The 12,479-nt window shown below is 62.5% G+C and overlaps 2 protein-coding genes across 6 annotated transcripts in view; one reads left to right on the forward strand and one right to left on the reverse strand.

Moving 5' to 3' along the window:
* The first annotated feature begins 142 nt into the window (after positions 1 to 142).
* On the forward strand, positions 143 to 2,898 carry IZUMO4 (IZUMO family member 4). Its single transcript, XM_011233192.3, has 10 exons — positions 143 to 563; positions 651 to 731; positions 823 to 894; positions 1,275 to 1,301; positions 1,398 to 1,473; positions 1,609 to 1,656; positions 1,739 to 1,753; positions 2,022 to 2,039; positions 2,258 to 2,272; positions 2,594 to 2,898. The coding sequence occupies exons 1-10, from the start codon at positions 350 to 352 to the stop codon at positions 2,682 to 2,684; spliced, it is 657 nt and encodes a 218-aa protein (XP_011231494.1). The 5' UTR covers positions 143 to 349; the 3' UTR covers positions 2,685 to 2,898.
* Positions 2,899 to 4,067: 1,169 nt separating this feature from the next.
* Positions 4,068 to 12,479, reverse strand: part of AP3D1 (adaptor related protein complex 3 subunit delta 1) — a 39,397-nt gene continuing 30,985 nt past the window's right edge. For 3 of the 5 annotated variants that reach the window (XM_034657415.1, XM_034657416.1, XM_034657419.1), the window contains 10 exons: positions 12,096 to 12,155; positions 11,488 to 11,601; positions 10,407 to 10,553; positions 10,014 to 10,061; positions 9,456 to 9,645; positions 9,147 to 9,235; positions 8,982 to 9,067; positions 8,542 to 8,663; positions 8,371 to 8,450; positions 5,190 to 6,043 (listed from right to left, as the gene is read on the reverse strand). In XM_034657415.1, the coding sequence (XP_034513306.1) occupies positions 5,879 to 6,043; positions 8,371 to 8,450; positions 8,542 to 8,663; positions 8,982 to 9,067; positions 9,147 to 9,235; positions 9,456 to 9,645; positions 10,014 to 10,061; positions 10,407 to 10,553; positions 11,488 to 11,601; positions 12,096 to 12,155 (1,101 nt within the window). In that variant the 3' untranslated portion in view covers positions 5,190 to 5,878. Of the gene's footprint in view, positions 5,091 to 5,189; positions 6,044 to 8,370; positions 8,451 to 8,541; positions 8,664 to 8,981; positions 9,068 to 9,146; positions 9,236 to 9,455; positions 9,646 to 10,013; positions 10,062 to 10,406; positions 10,554 to 11,487; positions 11,602 to 12,095; positions 12,156 to 12,479 lie in introns of those variants that run through there. The other 2 variants (XM_034657417.1, XM_034657418.1) reach the window with 2 other exon arrangements.

Below are 12,479 nucleotides of genomic sequence, written 5' to 3' on the forward strand. Positions count from 1 at the left end.
GGCACTCCCCGCCGCCGCGCTGTCTGTTGCCTGGCAACCGGAAACGGCCGGGGTGCCATTGGCTGGAGCCGGTGGCTCCAGGCCTACGGGCGGAGCTTGCGCAGTGCCGGGAACGCGGAGCGGGTCCTCAGGCCTGGGCCAGCCCGGAGGGAGGAGCTTGAGCCTGCCGTGGGCGCAGGCGTGGGGCGCGGCCTGGGGGCGGGGTCGAAGCCTCCCCTGGGAGGGGCGGCTCGTGGGCGGGCCCGGAGGCGGGGCCAGCGGTTGTCCGTTGCGGGGAGGGGCGGGGCCTGCGCCGGGGACGTGGCCCGGGAGGCGTCGTTGGTTGGCGGGCGGCGGGCGAGGGCGGGCCATGGCCCTGCTACTGTGCCTGGGCCTGACCGCGGCGCTGGCCCGCGGCTGCCTGCACTGCCACAGCAACTTCTCGGAGAAGTTCTCCTTCTACCGCCATCACGTGAACCTCAAGTCCTGGTGGGTGGGCGACATCCCCGTGTCGGGCTCGCTGCTCACCGACTGGAGCCAGGACACGATGAAGGAGCTGCACCTGGCCATCCCCGCGGAGATCAGTGAGTGCGGGGAGAGGGGGTGGGCCGGCCCGGGCGCGCCAGACCCCCGGCCCGGGCCGCTCACCTGCGTTCGCCTCCCGCCTCCAGCCCGGGAGAAGCTGGACCGAGTGGCGAACGCCGTGTACCAGAAAATGGATCAGCTGTACCAGGGGAAAATGTATTTCCCCGGTAAGCGAGCGGCCGCCACGCGCGAGAAACCGAGACGGTCCCGCTTCGCCCACCGCGCGAGCCTGACCTCCCTCCTGCCCACCCCCGTCAGGGTATTTCCCGAATGAGCTGCGAGCCATCTTTCGGGAGCAGGTGCACCTCATCCAAAATGCCATCATCGAAAGTGAGCACAGGAAGGGCCCGGGAGTGGGAGGGGGAGGGCCACGGGAGTATTTCAGAAGTCCCTTGGAGGTTGGGGGCCCCCGGCGTGGGGTCGTCGGACAGGGTGTGTCCGGCTCCAAGCGCAAACGGGAGGAAGGGCAGCTCCCCGAGGCAGGGCCCCTTCCATCCCGTGGGCAGCAGCAAGGCATCACAGATGAGCCCCACCCCTCCCTGCCACCTGCCCTGGCCCGTCCCTGCAGGCCCAGGTGAGTACTGCCGCTGCCCTCCAACCGCAGTGTGCTCCATCCCCGGCTGAGCGCCACCCTGGGCGAGCCTGGGGCAGGGCAGGAAGGGTGGGCTGGAGCAGGGGACAGACAGGTTGGCCCTCTTGTCCCCCAACAGGCCGCATTGACTGTCAGCGTCACTGTGGTGAGTGAGCCCCCGTGCAGCCTGTGGGGCCCAGCGGTGGTGGCGGCCCTGGAGGCCGAGGTGGGGGAGCCTGCGGCTGCCTCTCCTATGTTGCAGGCATCTTTCAGTACAAGACCATCTCCTGCACCAACTGCACCGACTCGCACGTCGTCTGCTTTGGCTACAACTGCGAGTAGGGCTCAGGCTGAGGTGGGGAGGGGAGGGGCAGCCTGGGACCCTCCTCCGCCCCTGCCTGGCCTTCCAGCACCTGGGGAGGGCAGGGTTCCGGCCCGAGGCCTCCCCATCGCCACGCCCTGTGCGCCCGCAGGTCTTCAGCAGAGTGGGAAACAGCCGTGCGGGGCCTCCTCCTGTACATGTGAGTCGGGGAGGACGGGCTCTGGGAGGGCGCCCTGACCTCCGGCCCTGCCGGCCCGAGTCCAACCCTGCTGTCGTTGTAGAAATAAGTGGCACAAGTACGTGAGTTTTGTCAGAGGCAGTGCGCTTGTAAGCCCTGTGGGTGAGTAGGAGCCGAGGCGGCCGCAGGATGCTGCACCTGCCTCCAGTGCTCGGGACCCCAGCCCTTCCTTCTGTGAGCGGCTCTGGGCTCAGCTGGCACAAGGGGGGCAGGACAGTGGTCAGAGCTGGCGAGGGCCCCCCATGACGGATTTGCCGTAGTGGAGGGACCCAGGGGCCACAGGCCCCAAAGCTTGGGGCTAAGTGAGACCCTGTCGTGTCTTTCAGACAGGACAGCAACACCAGGTAAGCCACCCCCTGCCCCCACCGCCCGCGGCCTGTCCTCTCTAAAGCCCTGGCCGGGCTTTCTGAAAGGGAGTGGGGACGGACAGGGAGGGGTTGGGTAGGGCAGACGCAGCCGGCAGGGATCTCTGCACTGGGGACAAGCCTGCGGTCACCTCTGCAACCACACCCAAGTGATCCCTTCATGAATAAACATCAGCCCCTCCTCCCTGGATGCACAGAACCACTCCAGCCTTGTGAGTGGCCCAGAGGGAGGCTGCGAGGACTTGGGGGGGGGGTGCAGCTCGGTAGGCAAGGGTTGAGCCTAAGCCAGAGATCAAAACCCAATGGCCATTTTGCCCAAGTCCCCCCCACTCAGCTTTTGCGGCCTGTTGTGGGAGTGCTGGGCGTGACCCCAATGCTGTTGGGAAGATGACAACAGGCCTGGGCCTCCACGTTGAGCTTTGAGGGTCTTGTCTGCAGCCCTGTCACAGGCCCCAGGGCCCCAGCAAAGAGCCTGGCTGGGGGGTGGTGGAGCAGGGACAGAAGGGTTGAGGGCACCCCTGTCTCCCCAACAGTCTGATATCACCAAGCTTCACGTGTCTTGAGCCCCCACACCTGGCCAACCTGACTCTAGAAAATGCTTCCGAGTGCCTGACACAGCACTGAGGACCACCGGGTTCGCCACACCGGCCCTAGCCTTGAGGTGGAGCCAGGACTCAGCTGGACTGTCCCAGCCTGACCCCATGGAGCAGGCCTGCTGCTGCCCCGAGTCCCTGCACTCCCATCAGAGCCCGGGGGCCCCGGGGAGGGGGATGCGGCTTTGTCGGGCGGGGTCACAGAGCTATTAGATTCAATGATTAAATGTCCCTGACATGTCCCATCACCGAGCAGTCCTTGTTAGGGCGACGGGCTGGGGCCCCAGGCGAGGCACATCCTGGTCATGGGGCGGTGGGTGCTCCTGAGGACTCAAAGCGAGACTGCAGTTTGGTGAAAACCAGGGCTAGCTGTGGTGCCTCTTGGGGTTCCCGCCACATTGGGCTAAACCGGAACCAGAGGAGCACAGGAACTGTCCCGTGGCATCGTTTTCTTCTGCAAAGCCTCCATGTGGCTCCCAGAGGCCCCAACGGCTTGATCTGCTCGGTAGACAAGCAGGGGACTTGGGGGCCAGAGTCCTGCCAGAAGGTGGCCTTGTGTCTGGAAGTGGTTCCGGCAGCAGTCCATCCAGGTCAGGAAAAGTCCGCAGGGCACGTGGGGAGTGACATGCCAGCGGGCTGTGGAGAACAGCAATCTCATGGGCCAAGCGCCCATCCAAAGAGGATGGGTGTTGGGAACGCAGGCTGGTGGTGGGGCCAGCGCTGCCCTTGCTCCGTCAACGTGGGGTCTGTCACCTCAGTGCTTGCCTTTCCTGGCCCGGGTGAGGGAGGCAAGGGGCCAGGCACCATATGGGACACGCTGTTTCCACTGAGAAGGGCTGAAACGCCTTGTGGCTGGTGCTTCTGGACGGATGGTTATCAAACAGGGACACAGGTGGTGGGGGTTTGCCCAAGGCCCGTCTCCCACGGGGGCTTGTCTGTGCTCCGGCTCCGTACTCTCCCAGCTGCGACTCAAGCTAGACTTGATCCGGCTTTCCGTCTGCTAACCCAGCCTTACTCATCTTGAGCGGTCCCTTGCCCACGTGGTGTCAGTAAAGCCAGTGGAAACATGGCAAATTAGAACGAGCAGGGCCTGCCTGCCAGCATCTGTTCCTCAGCTCACCCACATGCCCCTTACTAGCTGGGGTCCCCTGGGAAAGGGAGGGAGGGCATGGCCACAGCGTATTGCGGGTCGGCGTTCCGGAGCCCATGGGTCAGGCAGCTCCTTGCCACACCACCGAAGCTCAGGGGCCTGGGTGGTGTATGGGGCTGACATCACTGCCCTCACGAGGGGAAGGGCGCATGGGCAGGAGGGGACAAGGACCCCCAGCCAGGCCCCGACCGCTCAAGCACTGTCTGGAGTCCCTGGCTGCGAGGCGGTCCACTGGCGTGGGCCAAGACATCCAAGAGATAAACGTCTGTTTTACAAGTTTATTGGATCATCTTGACACAAAATCATTACAGCAGCGTGATATGTCTGTCTCTCCTTTATCCGGGAATGTCGATAGCAAATCAATTCTTATATAACACATCATACAATTCTGAGGTTCTAGAATCACCACACAGGATTCTGTAATAATTACTCTACATGCTAAAGTGACAGTGTTCGTCAAAGGAAGTTACGTCATTGAGGACCATCGCCTCTGAGGAAGCGCATCTCACGGGCGTGGTCCGGGGTCCCCGTGCCCCGCTCGTGGGGTACATTCCAGGGGCCGGGGCCACCCCAGGAGTGCGCCTTCCTGGCAGTTGCGGGCATGACGCGGGACAGACCCCGTGGAGCATTCAGCGACAGGAAAGACCTAGAATCCCCCACAGTCCCACCACTCTCCAAACAATGCTGACGGACACACACCTCACTGAACAGGAAAAAAACCGTAAACCAACGGGGTCCAGGTCCTGCTCCATCAGGGATCCTGACTGGACCGCCACCGTGGGTGACAGCCCCCCAACCCGACACACGAACACGAGAGAGAGCAGCCTGCACGACCCTCTGGCCACCAGGTGTCCCGACCCACGGCCGGGAGGGTGAAGGGGAGCATGTCTGCAGTGAGCAGGTGCCCCCGGGCAGGGCGTCCGGGGGACTCGTGAGACTCGGAAGGCCTCCTGGACGCAGGACACACCACTCTGTGCCACCTGCGGAGCGCCCGCAGCCCGGACGGCGCTTGTGCCTGCTTCTCGGGTGGCCGGCCGAGTGACCCGAGCCCCTGGCGGAGGGTGGGGCGTCAGCGCGTCTCGCCAAAGAGTGCAAAGAGTCAAAGTAAAAACAGGGACAGGATACATCAACGCAACACGTCACCTCGCCACGTCAGCAGCGGGCGCCGCCCGGCGAGGCCGCGGGCCGGGCTCAGCACTTGGCCAGCGTGGCTCTCATCTCCTCTAGCACGTTGCTCAGCAGCGTCGAGTCGCTGCACTTCCCATCAACGGACACGGACTTCTCCCCCTGCAAAAGGGAAAACCACCGCAGGATTTTGAACTACCTGCCTCATGACAGTATGTTCATTCTTTGTTTCTCGGCGCCTTCCTTGGCGTCTGAGAACCAAAACGAGGGAGGGACCCCGGGTCAGATGGAGTGTCGGCCCGGGACAAGCGAGGTAACCAGCCGAGGTGCGGGGCAGCCCACGGTGGACTGAGGACCGAGACCAGAAATGGAGAACCCCTATCTGGGAACGCTAGGGCTGGTCAGAGTGGGGTCATCAGGCGAAGCCCCACATCCTCGTGGGGGCGACCGGAGGAGCACCCAGCGCCTCGAAGGTCCCACAGAGGCCAGCGGGGTAGCAACGAGTGAGGCTGTCCCAAGAGCCGCTGGGTTGGTTCCCCGGCACCGAGGATGCCTGGATGTCGCCTTCACGTGTGCACGCACAGGGGACCGCGGCCAGGCCACCCTGACAAGCAAGACGGAGGTCGTGAAGACAGACGTGCGCCAGAGCCACAGGTCCAGCAGCTGCAGCCTGTGCTCACACCTGCACAGCATTAACCTGGCCCCGAGCTACTCCGCAGCCAAAGACCCAGGAGACCCCGGCTCAGCTCGGCGGAAAAGAGTTCAAACAGCCAGGCCGGGACAAGGCAGCTGCGGGTGCATCCGACACAGGCCTGCAAGCACCCAACTGTGAGGATCCGCAGTGAGCAGCCCGAACATTGTTGAAACGAAGAGAAAAACAGAACGTCTCAGCGAAAAAGTGCACGATGTCAAGTACCCTGCCTTCCACGGAGATCCAAACACACGGCCCTCTACACGGGACGCCCACCGGGTGGGCCCGACAGAAGATGGCTACGACAGGAGAGAATCACGCCACACGGGCGGGCGCAGGGCAGCCCCGCCGCGACGGGCAGAGGGTGGGGGCGGGCAGGCGTGGCTGCAGACACTCCAGGGATGGGAACACACGTCCGGGACACCTGTCGTTGGGACACCACAGGGACAGCATGCAGAACCCAGTGCCGAGAAAGGGGTTTTAAAAAATGATTTACTTATTTGAGTGAAAGGGAGGGTGGGCATGCGAGCCGGGGAGGGAAAGAGGGAGAGAATCCCAAGCAGACTCCCTGCTAAGTGTGGAGCCTGATGTGGGGCTCGATCTCACGACCCTGAGATCACAACCTGAGCCAAAACCAAGAGGCGGACACTCAACCTGACTGAGCCACCCAGGCGCCGGGAGAAATGATTTAAATAATAGCTGAAAACTTCCAAAATTTTGCAAAACATGTAAAAACACAAACATTCAAGAAGTGAGTAGATGCCCGACAGCTAGACAGACCCAGAGCAGTCAAGGCCGGGGCGGGCCACACGCTGCTGGAGGCTGCGGGCGGCCGGCCCAGAGAAGCATGCAGAGCCGTGGCCGCACATGGCCTCCTCCCACCGGGAAGCGTTGACAGGAGGGGCTCTGCAAGAATGCTCGGCGGGCAAGAGGAAGTGGCATTACTTGAAAGGTTTTTTTTTTTTTTTAAAGATTTTAAGTCCTCTCTACCCCTAACGCGGGGCTCGAACTCATGACCCCAAGATCAAGAGTCAGACGCTCTCCCAGCTGAGCCGGCCAGCGCCCTGGAAGTGGTGAGATTTGAAAGCACCAAGAGAAAGGCCCAGCAAAACTAGTCCAGGGGAGAACTGGAAGGCACAGACGGGGAAGAAGCAGGAGGAAACCCGAGCACGGGCTCAGCACCGCAGCCATAAGAACACGTGGCCCCCACGGACGGCACGTGCGAGCACTCCTGCCAGCAAGAGACAGACACACCGCATCGACACCAATCACAAGACAGCCGAAGGGGCTTTTTGTCCGACATCACACAAAGGGCTGGATGGCAGAGAAAACCCCGTGAGATGAAGAGGGACGTTTGTAGGTCAAAGGGCCGTGACTCTGTCGGCACACCCGCTGGCAGACACAGAGCGAGTCCTGAGCGCACTGGGCACAGGCAGCCCATGCCACTGCCCACAGGGGCCCAGAGGAGTCGAGACCCCCGCCAGCAGGGCCCAGCAACAGCGACAAGCCGTCTGCTCCGCAGGCAGAGCACTCGCCGTGTCCACGCAGCCACGGAACGCCACCCGTCACAAACGATCACGTCCGCGGCCAGACCACAAACCTTAACCCTTCCAAAGGCCCGGGCACAAAAGCAGCGTGTCCTCCCACCAGAGGGGCATTGACTAGACACCAGGACTAGAAAACTGAACACGCCACACTTTTAAGCAACCTGTGGGTCACAGAACTGGGGGCAGACATCAGAAAATGTTGTGAACTGTGCAGAAATACGAAAGTGGAACCTATAAAAATTTGTGGGGTTCAGCTAAAGGGCTGCTTCGAGAAAAACGTACAGGATTAAACCTCACATGAGAGAAGGAAAGTCTCAGCTTCCACCCAAACCAACGTACAAGAGAGCAAAATAAACCCACAGTGGGCAGAAAAGAGGAAAGAACAAAATTCCACGGCATTGACTTATGGCTTAAAAAACAGCAAAGTTTCTAAAAAGATAGTTTTGTTTTATTTTGAAGTAGGCTCCACACCCAGCGTGGAACCCAATGTGGGGCTTGAACTCATGACCCCCGAGATGGAGACCTGAGCTGAGATCAAGAGTTGGACACTCAACTGACTGAGCCACCCAGGCGCCCCTAAAAAGGTCATTAAAAAAAATTAAGGAAACTGATAAACCTCTCGCCAGGATGACCAAGAGAAATGAGAACACACACACATTGCCAACTTCAGGAACGAGGGAAGGCACCACCAGGGACCCTTTGGACGCGAGAGGAGAGGACCACCAAAGACTGCCCATGTGGATTCTGCAGCTCAGCAAAGGGAAACATGCCTTCAGGGCTCACCTGAGAGGGAGCAGGTAAATCGAGGACCTGCACTGAGAAACAAGAGCCTGAAAATCAGCAGATGGAGCCCTGGCACAGGAGCCGCCCCCCCGGCCTAGCGGGCTTCCCTGCTGAATCCAATGGAGCCCTGGCGCAGGAGCCGCCCCCCGGCCTAGCCGGCTTCCCTGCTGAATCCGACGGAGCCCTGGCGCAGGAGCCGCCCCCCGGCCTAGCAGGCTTCCCTGCTGAATCCGAGTAAAGCAGCAAGGGAACGGGACCTACACAGTCTCTCCCAGGAAACGCAGGAGGAGTGCACCTCCCAACTGCAATGACGCTGCCAGTGCCCGAGGGAACCCAAGAACCCCCAGGGGACTCGAGGCCACGGGGTCACTCCGGAAGCAGGGTGGCAGGGGCCAGGGGGCCTGTGCAGGCCGGGGCTCACCTTCTTCACCAGGAGGCAGACGTGGTGGCCCTGGATAGAGCGGCTGTACATGGAGGCGCAGGAGTCTACTCTCTCCACCACTGCAACAGAGGGCCCGGGTGAGGCCGCCGCTGGCCGGCAGGAGCAGAGGGACCACCGCACAGGCGTTCAAAGCCACGCCCCATCTCTTACCGGAAAAATGGTGATGAAAACATATCTTTGCCAGAAGGTTCTGGAAGGACATACTAATGCCATCGACTTTGATTGAGCTCATGCTCAGGTCCCCCGACTCCAACAACTTGGCAAAGGCGTCACTGCGGCAAGGACACAGGACAGGGAGGCTGATGCCGGGCAGGCTCCCCAGGCCCCTCTGGGTGGTACCTCTCCCGTGTGCCTGCAGCTCAGGGTCTCGGAAGGTCCTGTGAGACGTCACGGGCTAACCCGTGCCCCGCCAAGTTCCCATGTTGGATCCTGACCCCTGGACCTCAGAATGTGACTGTGTTTGGAGACAGGGCCCTAATCCAGCACGACCGGTGTAGTGTCCTAACAAGAGATCGGGACACAGACACACGCGGAGGGACTGGGGGTAAGGCGGGGTCTACGCCGGCCTCGTGCACCCGCACGGCGCGCACCTGTAGCAGGGTGTCGTGACCAAGTACGAGGTGCAGCTGAAGTGCAGCTTGAAGTCCAGCTTCTCGTGGGTCGACCCCTCGTCGTTCTGTGGGAGCGGGCGCACAGATGAGCAGGGCGCGGGGCACCGTCTCGCGGGCTCCCGACGCCGCCTCGAGCCCCGCTACCTTGGCGATGAAGGACAGGGTCCCCTTGAGCTTCTGGGCCATGACAATGCTCTGGATGGTGAACACAAACTGGGCCTCGTTGGAGATGCCTGCGAGGGGAGGAGCGGGGTCTGGCTGCCGTCCGGCACCCTGGCAGGTGGCAGGGACACGACCCCGGCCAGGGCCTGTCCTGGGTGCTGCCCGCCCTGGTCAGAAGACCGGGCCCCGCCCCCGAGGGAGGCCAGGTGAGGGGGGACGGGGGGCCCGGACCGAGCGGAGGAGCAGCCGCAGCGGCGCAAACCCCGGGCGTCCTGCCGGTGGCGCGCGCACCTGGAGGCAACTGGAAAGGCACGGGGACACCGTCGTGGACGGAGGAGCCCTCTGGCCGGGCCAGCTTGGTGTTGAGCGAATCCAGCACGTTGAGCTCCATGCTCTTCAGGAAGCTGCTGCTCTGATTCTCCAGGACGACGGACACGGTGACCTGGCTGTCCTTCTGCAGGCTGCCCTGGATGTCATATGTCTGCGGGGCAAGGCCGGGGTCAGCCTGCACCCCCCACCGCCCCCTCCCGGGCCTGCACGAGGGGCCTGGGGAGCGCCAGCAACACTTGCTGTGCACATGTAACTTCATGTCCGAGAAGAGAAAGTACGAAACCCCTAACAAGGACCCGCACTGCAGCGCTGCCCGGGGTTCCAGCCCCTCCCGCTCCTCCCCTGGCGGCCACCAGCAGGTACCCACGTGTGCCTCCCCCCAGACAGGCTCCAGTGGGGGAGGCTCTGGGAGCAGGAGCCCCGGGACCCAGATATTCGCAGCCTCCCTCCACATACCCAGAGGAAGGACCCCGAAGCCTACCCCAGCCCCTTGTGCTCGCAAATACCCACGCCACTCACCATTTTGATGTAGGAATTCTCAGCCAGGAGGCAGTAGCTGGACATGGGCTGGAAACAAAGGAAACACTCAGTTTCGTCCAGCGAGAACTCGAAGGTGACGGCCACCCGCACAACAGGGCCCGTTCCGACCTGCCAAGTGCTGCAGGCGGGAAACCCCCGCCAGGTCCTGGACGACACGAGCCTGCGCCTCAGGGACTCCTGCCACGCGACACCACCGCCTCCCTGACGCCCAGAGCCCCCGGGGCTCGCCCACCCGTGCCCACCGAGGCCCCACTGCCCGCCGGCCCGCAGACGCGGCTCCTAGACTTGGCTTGGGTCTCTCTCTGTGTGTCGAGGCCTTGGCGGGCCGTGGAGGCGCCTCGGGCCCGTGGGAGGCAAGCGAAGTGCCCTCACCGGGAGAGGGTCCTCATCGAGCGCTCCGTTCTCGACAGGTTCTGCCGCCTCGTCGCTGGGAGGCTTTTTCTTCTTGGATTTTTTCTTGTCCTTAGATCTCTCCTCCTTCTCCTTCTTGTGCTGCTTTTTCTTACGCTTAGAAGATTTCTGAAACCAACCAACCAAGTCAGGGTGAACGGTCAAACTTCTCTGGCCAGTGGTGCCCAGCAAGGAATGGCACAGGCTAGGGCGGCTCAGGAGGCACGTGGCTTGAGACGCAGGCCCAGTGAGCCAAGCTGAGGAGCACATGCAGCAGGGCAGACAGAGTGGCAAGCCCCAGGTCTGCGGGGAAGAGGCGAGGACCTGTGAGCCCACCGCTCAGTGGGACAGTCGCTCCCAACAGGTAGGAACCCACGAGGAGACCAGCAAGAACCCAGACGCCAGCTCCGCGCTGCACCCGTGACAGATGAGAACACCCGTCCACGAAGAAACCTGCCCATCCCCGCTCACACCAAGATTCATGACAACCGGAAGGTGAAAACTTCACGGGTGGACGGATACACACAGTGTGTCCACCACGCATGGGAACGTTCCACAGCCGCAAGCAGGAGCGCGGCGCCCACCCACATTGCCCTGGGGACGGACCCTGAGCCCACGACGCTCAGGGAGGGAACCAGACCCAGAAGTCCCCAAGGCGTGAGTCCACGTGTGTGACATGTCCAGAAGAGGCTCCTTCATGGACGTGAAGGGGGCTCGTGGGGGCTGGGGAGGGGCGGGGAGTGATGGCTGATGGGGACAAGGTTGCTTTTGGGGTGATGGAATATTCTGGAAGTAGAGAATGGCCGTACAACCCTGCGGATGTACTCAATACCACTGAACTCAATGCCACCTTAAAGAAATGAGCTTTACAGCACTGGAGCAACAACCAAGCTGTCGTGGAAATCAGAAGCCCGGAACTGTACAGACGGGAAGCCCCACCCCGAAGGCTCCGATGGCTCCCACTCACCCGTGGGATTCAGGCAGTAGGCAACAACCCTCCTCCCCCCAGTCCTCAGCGTAGCCACACAGCCCACTCCCTGACAGCCAGGGTGGGCACCCTCACCTTCTCGGGGTCCCGCTCATCCTCCTCATCCTCCTCGGCACCCCGCTCCTCTCTCCCGGGTTCCTCACCCTCTTCCTTAGAGGCAGCGATGACGGCATTCACTCCAGGCTCTTCCTGAACGGAGCCAGGTGGTGGGGCTCGATGGGGCAGCCAGGCCCAGGCCCGGGTGTCCTCCATCCCCCACCACATCCTGACCCGGCCTCTTTGATCAGCACCAAGGTGTGTGGCCACCAGACAGTGCAAGTGGCTGGGAGAGGGGAGGAGGCTAGGCCTGACGCAGGCTGGGGGCACTGAGTGGGGTCAGTGCCCCGCCCCCAGGCCCCATCCGTAACAGGAAGCAACGGCTCAAGGTTGCCCCCAGCTCAGGAGTAGCGGGCTCTGTGCTGAGGGACGTTCCTACAGCCACTGACTGGGCCAGACCGCAGGCGTGGGACAAGGCTGGCCCAAGTCTGGCTGGTCTGTGCAAGGGTGCCCCAACATCCACGCACCCCCGGGGCAGGCAGAGCCCAGAGGAGGTGTCCCTGGACGCCTCGGAGAGGTAGATCTATCAAGGCTGCTGGCCGCACATGCAGGGCCGGCACGGCACAGGCCGCCCCCCAGGCTCTTACCGGGGCTGGGGCCGCAGCAGGCAGCGGTGTGGCGGACAGCCAGAAATCGAGGTCCTCGCCCTGAAAACATAGGAAGACAGGCCTTTGGCTTAAGCAGCAGGACGGGCTCCAGACGGGCATGGGGTAGCCCCCACCCCCGACCACAGTTTCAGCTGAGCAGGACCCAAGCGTGCAGGGAGCTGACCACCATGTCAGGGCTGGAGGCCAGGGTGGCACTTCCAGCTCCCTCACCGTCAGGAGAACAAGCAGCCCCGGGCATCCCCACACCAGCCCGTGAGAAAGCACTACGACCTGCGAGTGCAAGCTCCTTTAAAGCCCCCAGCCCTTCCCCTGGTGTGACCACACGAGCAAACACGGAGGGACGTGAAGTTCAGTGTGGGGGCT

Source organism: Ailuropoda melanoleuca, chromosome 4 (assembly GCF_002007445.2).
Source record: "Ailuropoda melanoleuca isolate Jingjing chromosome 4, ASM200744v2, whole genome shotgun sequence".
Classification (NCBI taxonomy): Eukaryota; Metazoa; Chordata; class Mammalia; order Carnivora; family Ursidae; genus Ailuropoda; species Ailuropoda melanoleuca.

What these genes read in the sequence shown, in the direction of transcription:
- IZUMO4 (XM_011233192.3), top strand. Translation starts at nt 350, where the DNA reads ATGGCCCTGCTACTGTGCCTGGGCCTGACCGCGGCGCTGGCCCGCGGC. An exon ending in TGACTGTCAGCGTCACTGTG is followed by an intron (nt 1,302 to 1,397) that starts GTGAGTGAGCCC and finishes CCTATGTTGCAG; the next exon opens with GCATCTTTCAGTACAAGACC. An exon ending in TGCTTTGGCTACAACTGCGA is followed by an intron (nt 1,474 to 1,608) that starts GTAGGGCTCAGG and finishes GTGCGCCCGCAG; the next exon opens with GTCTTCAGCAGAGTGGGAAA.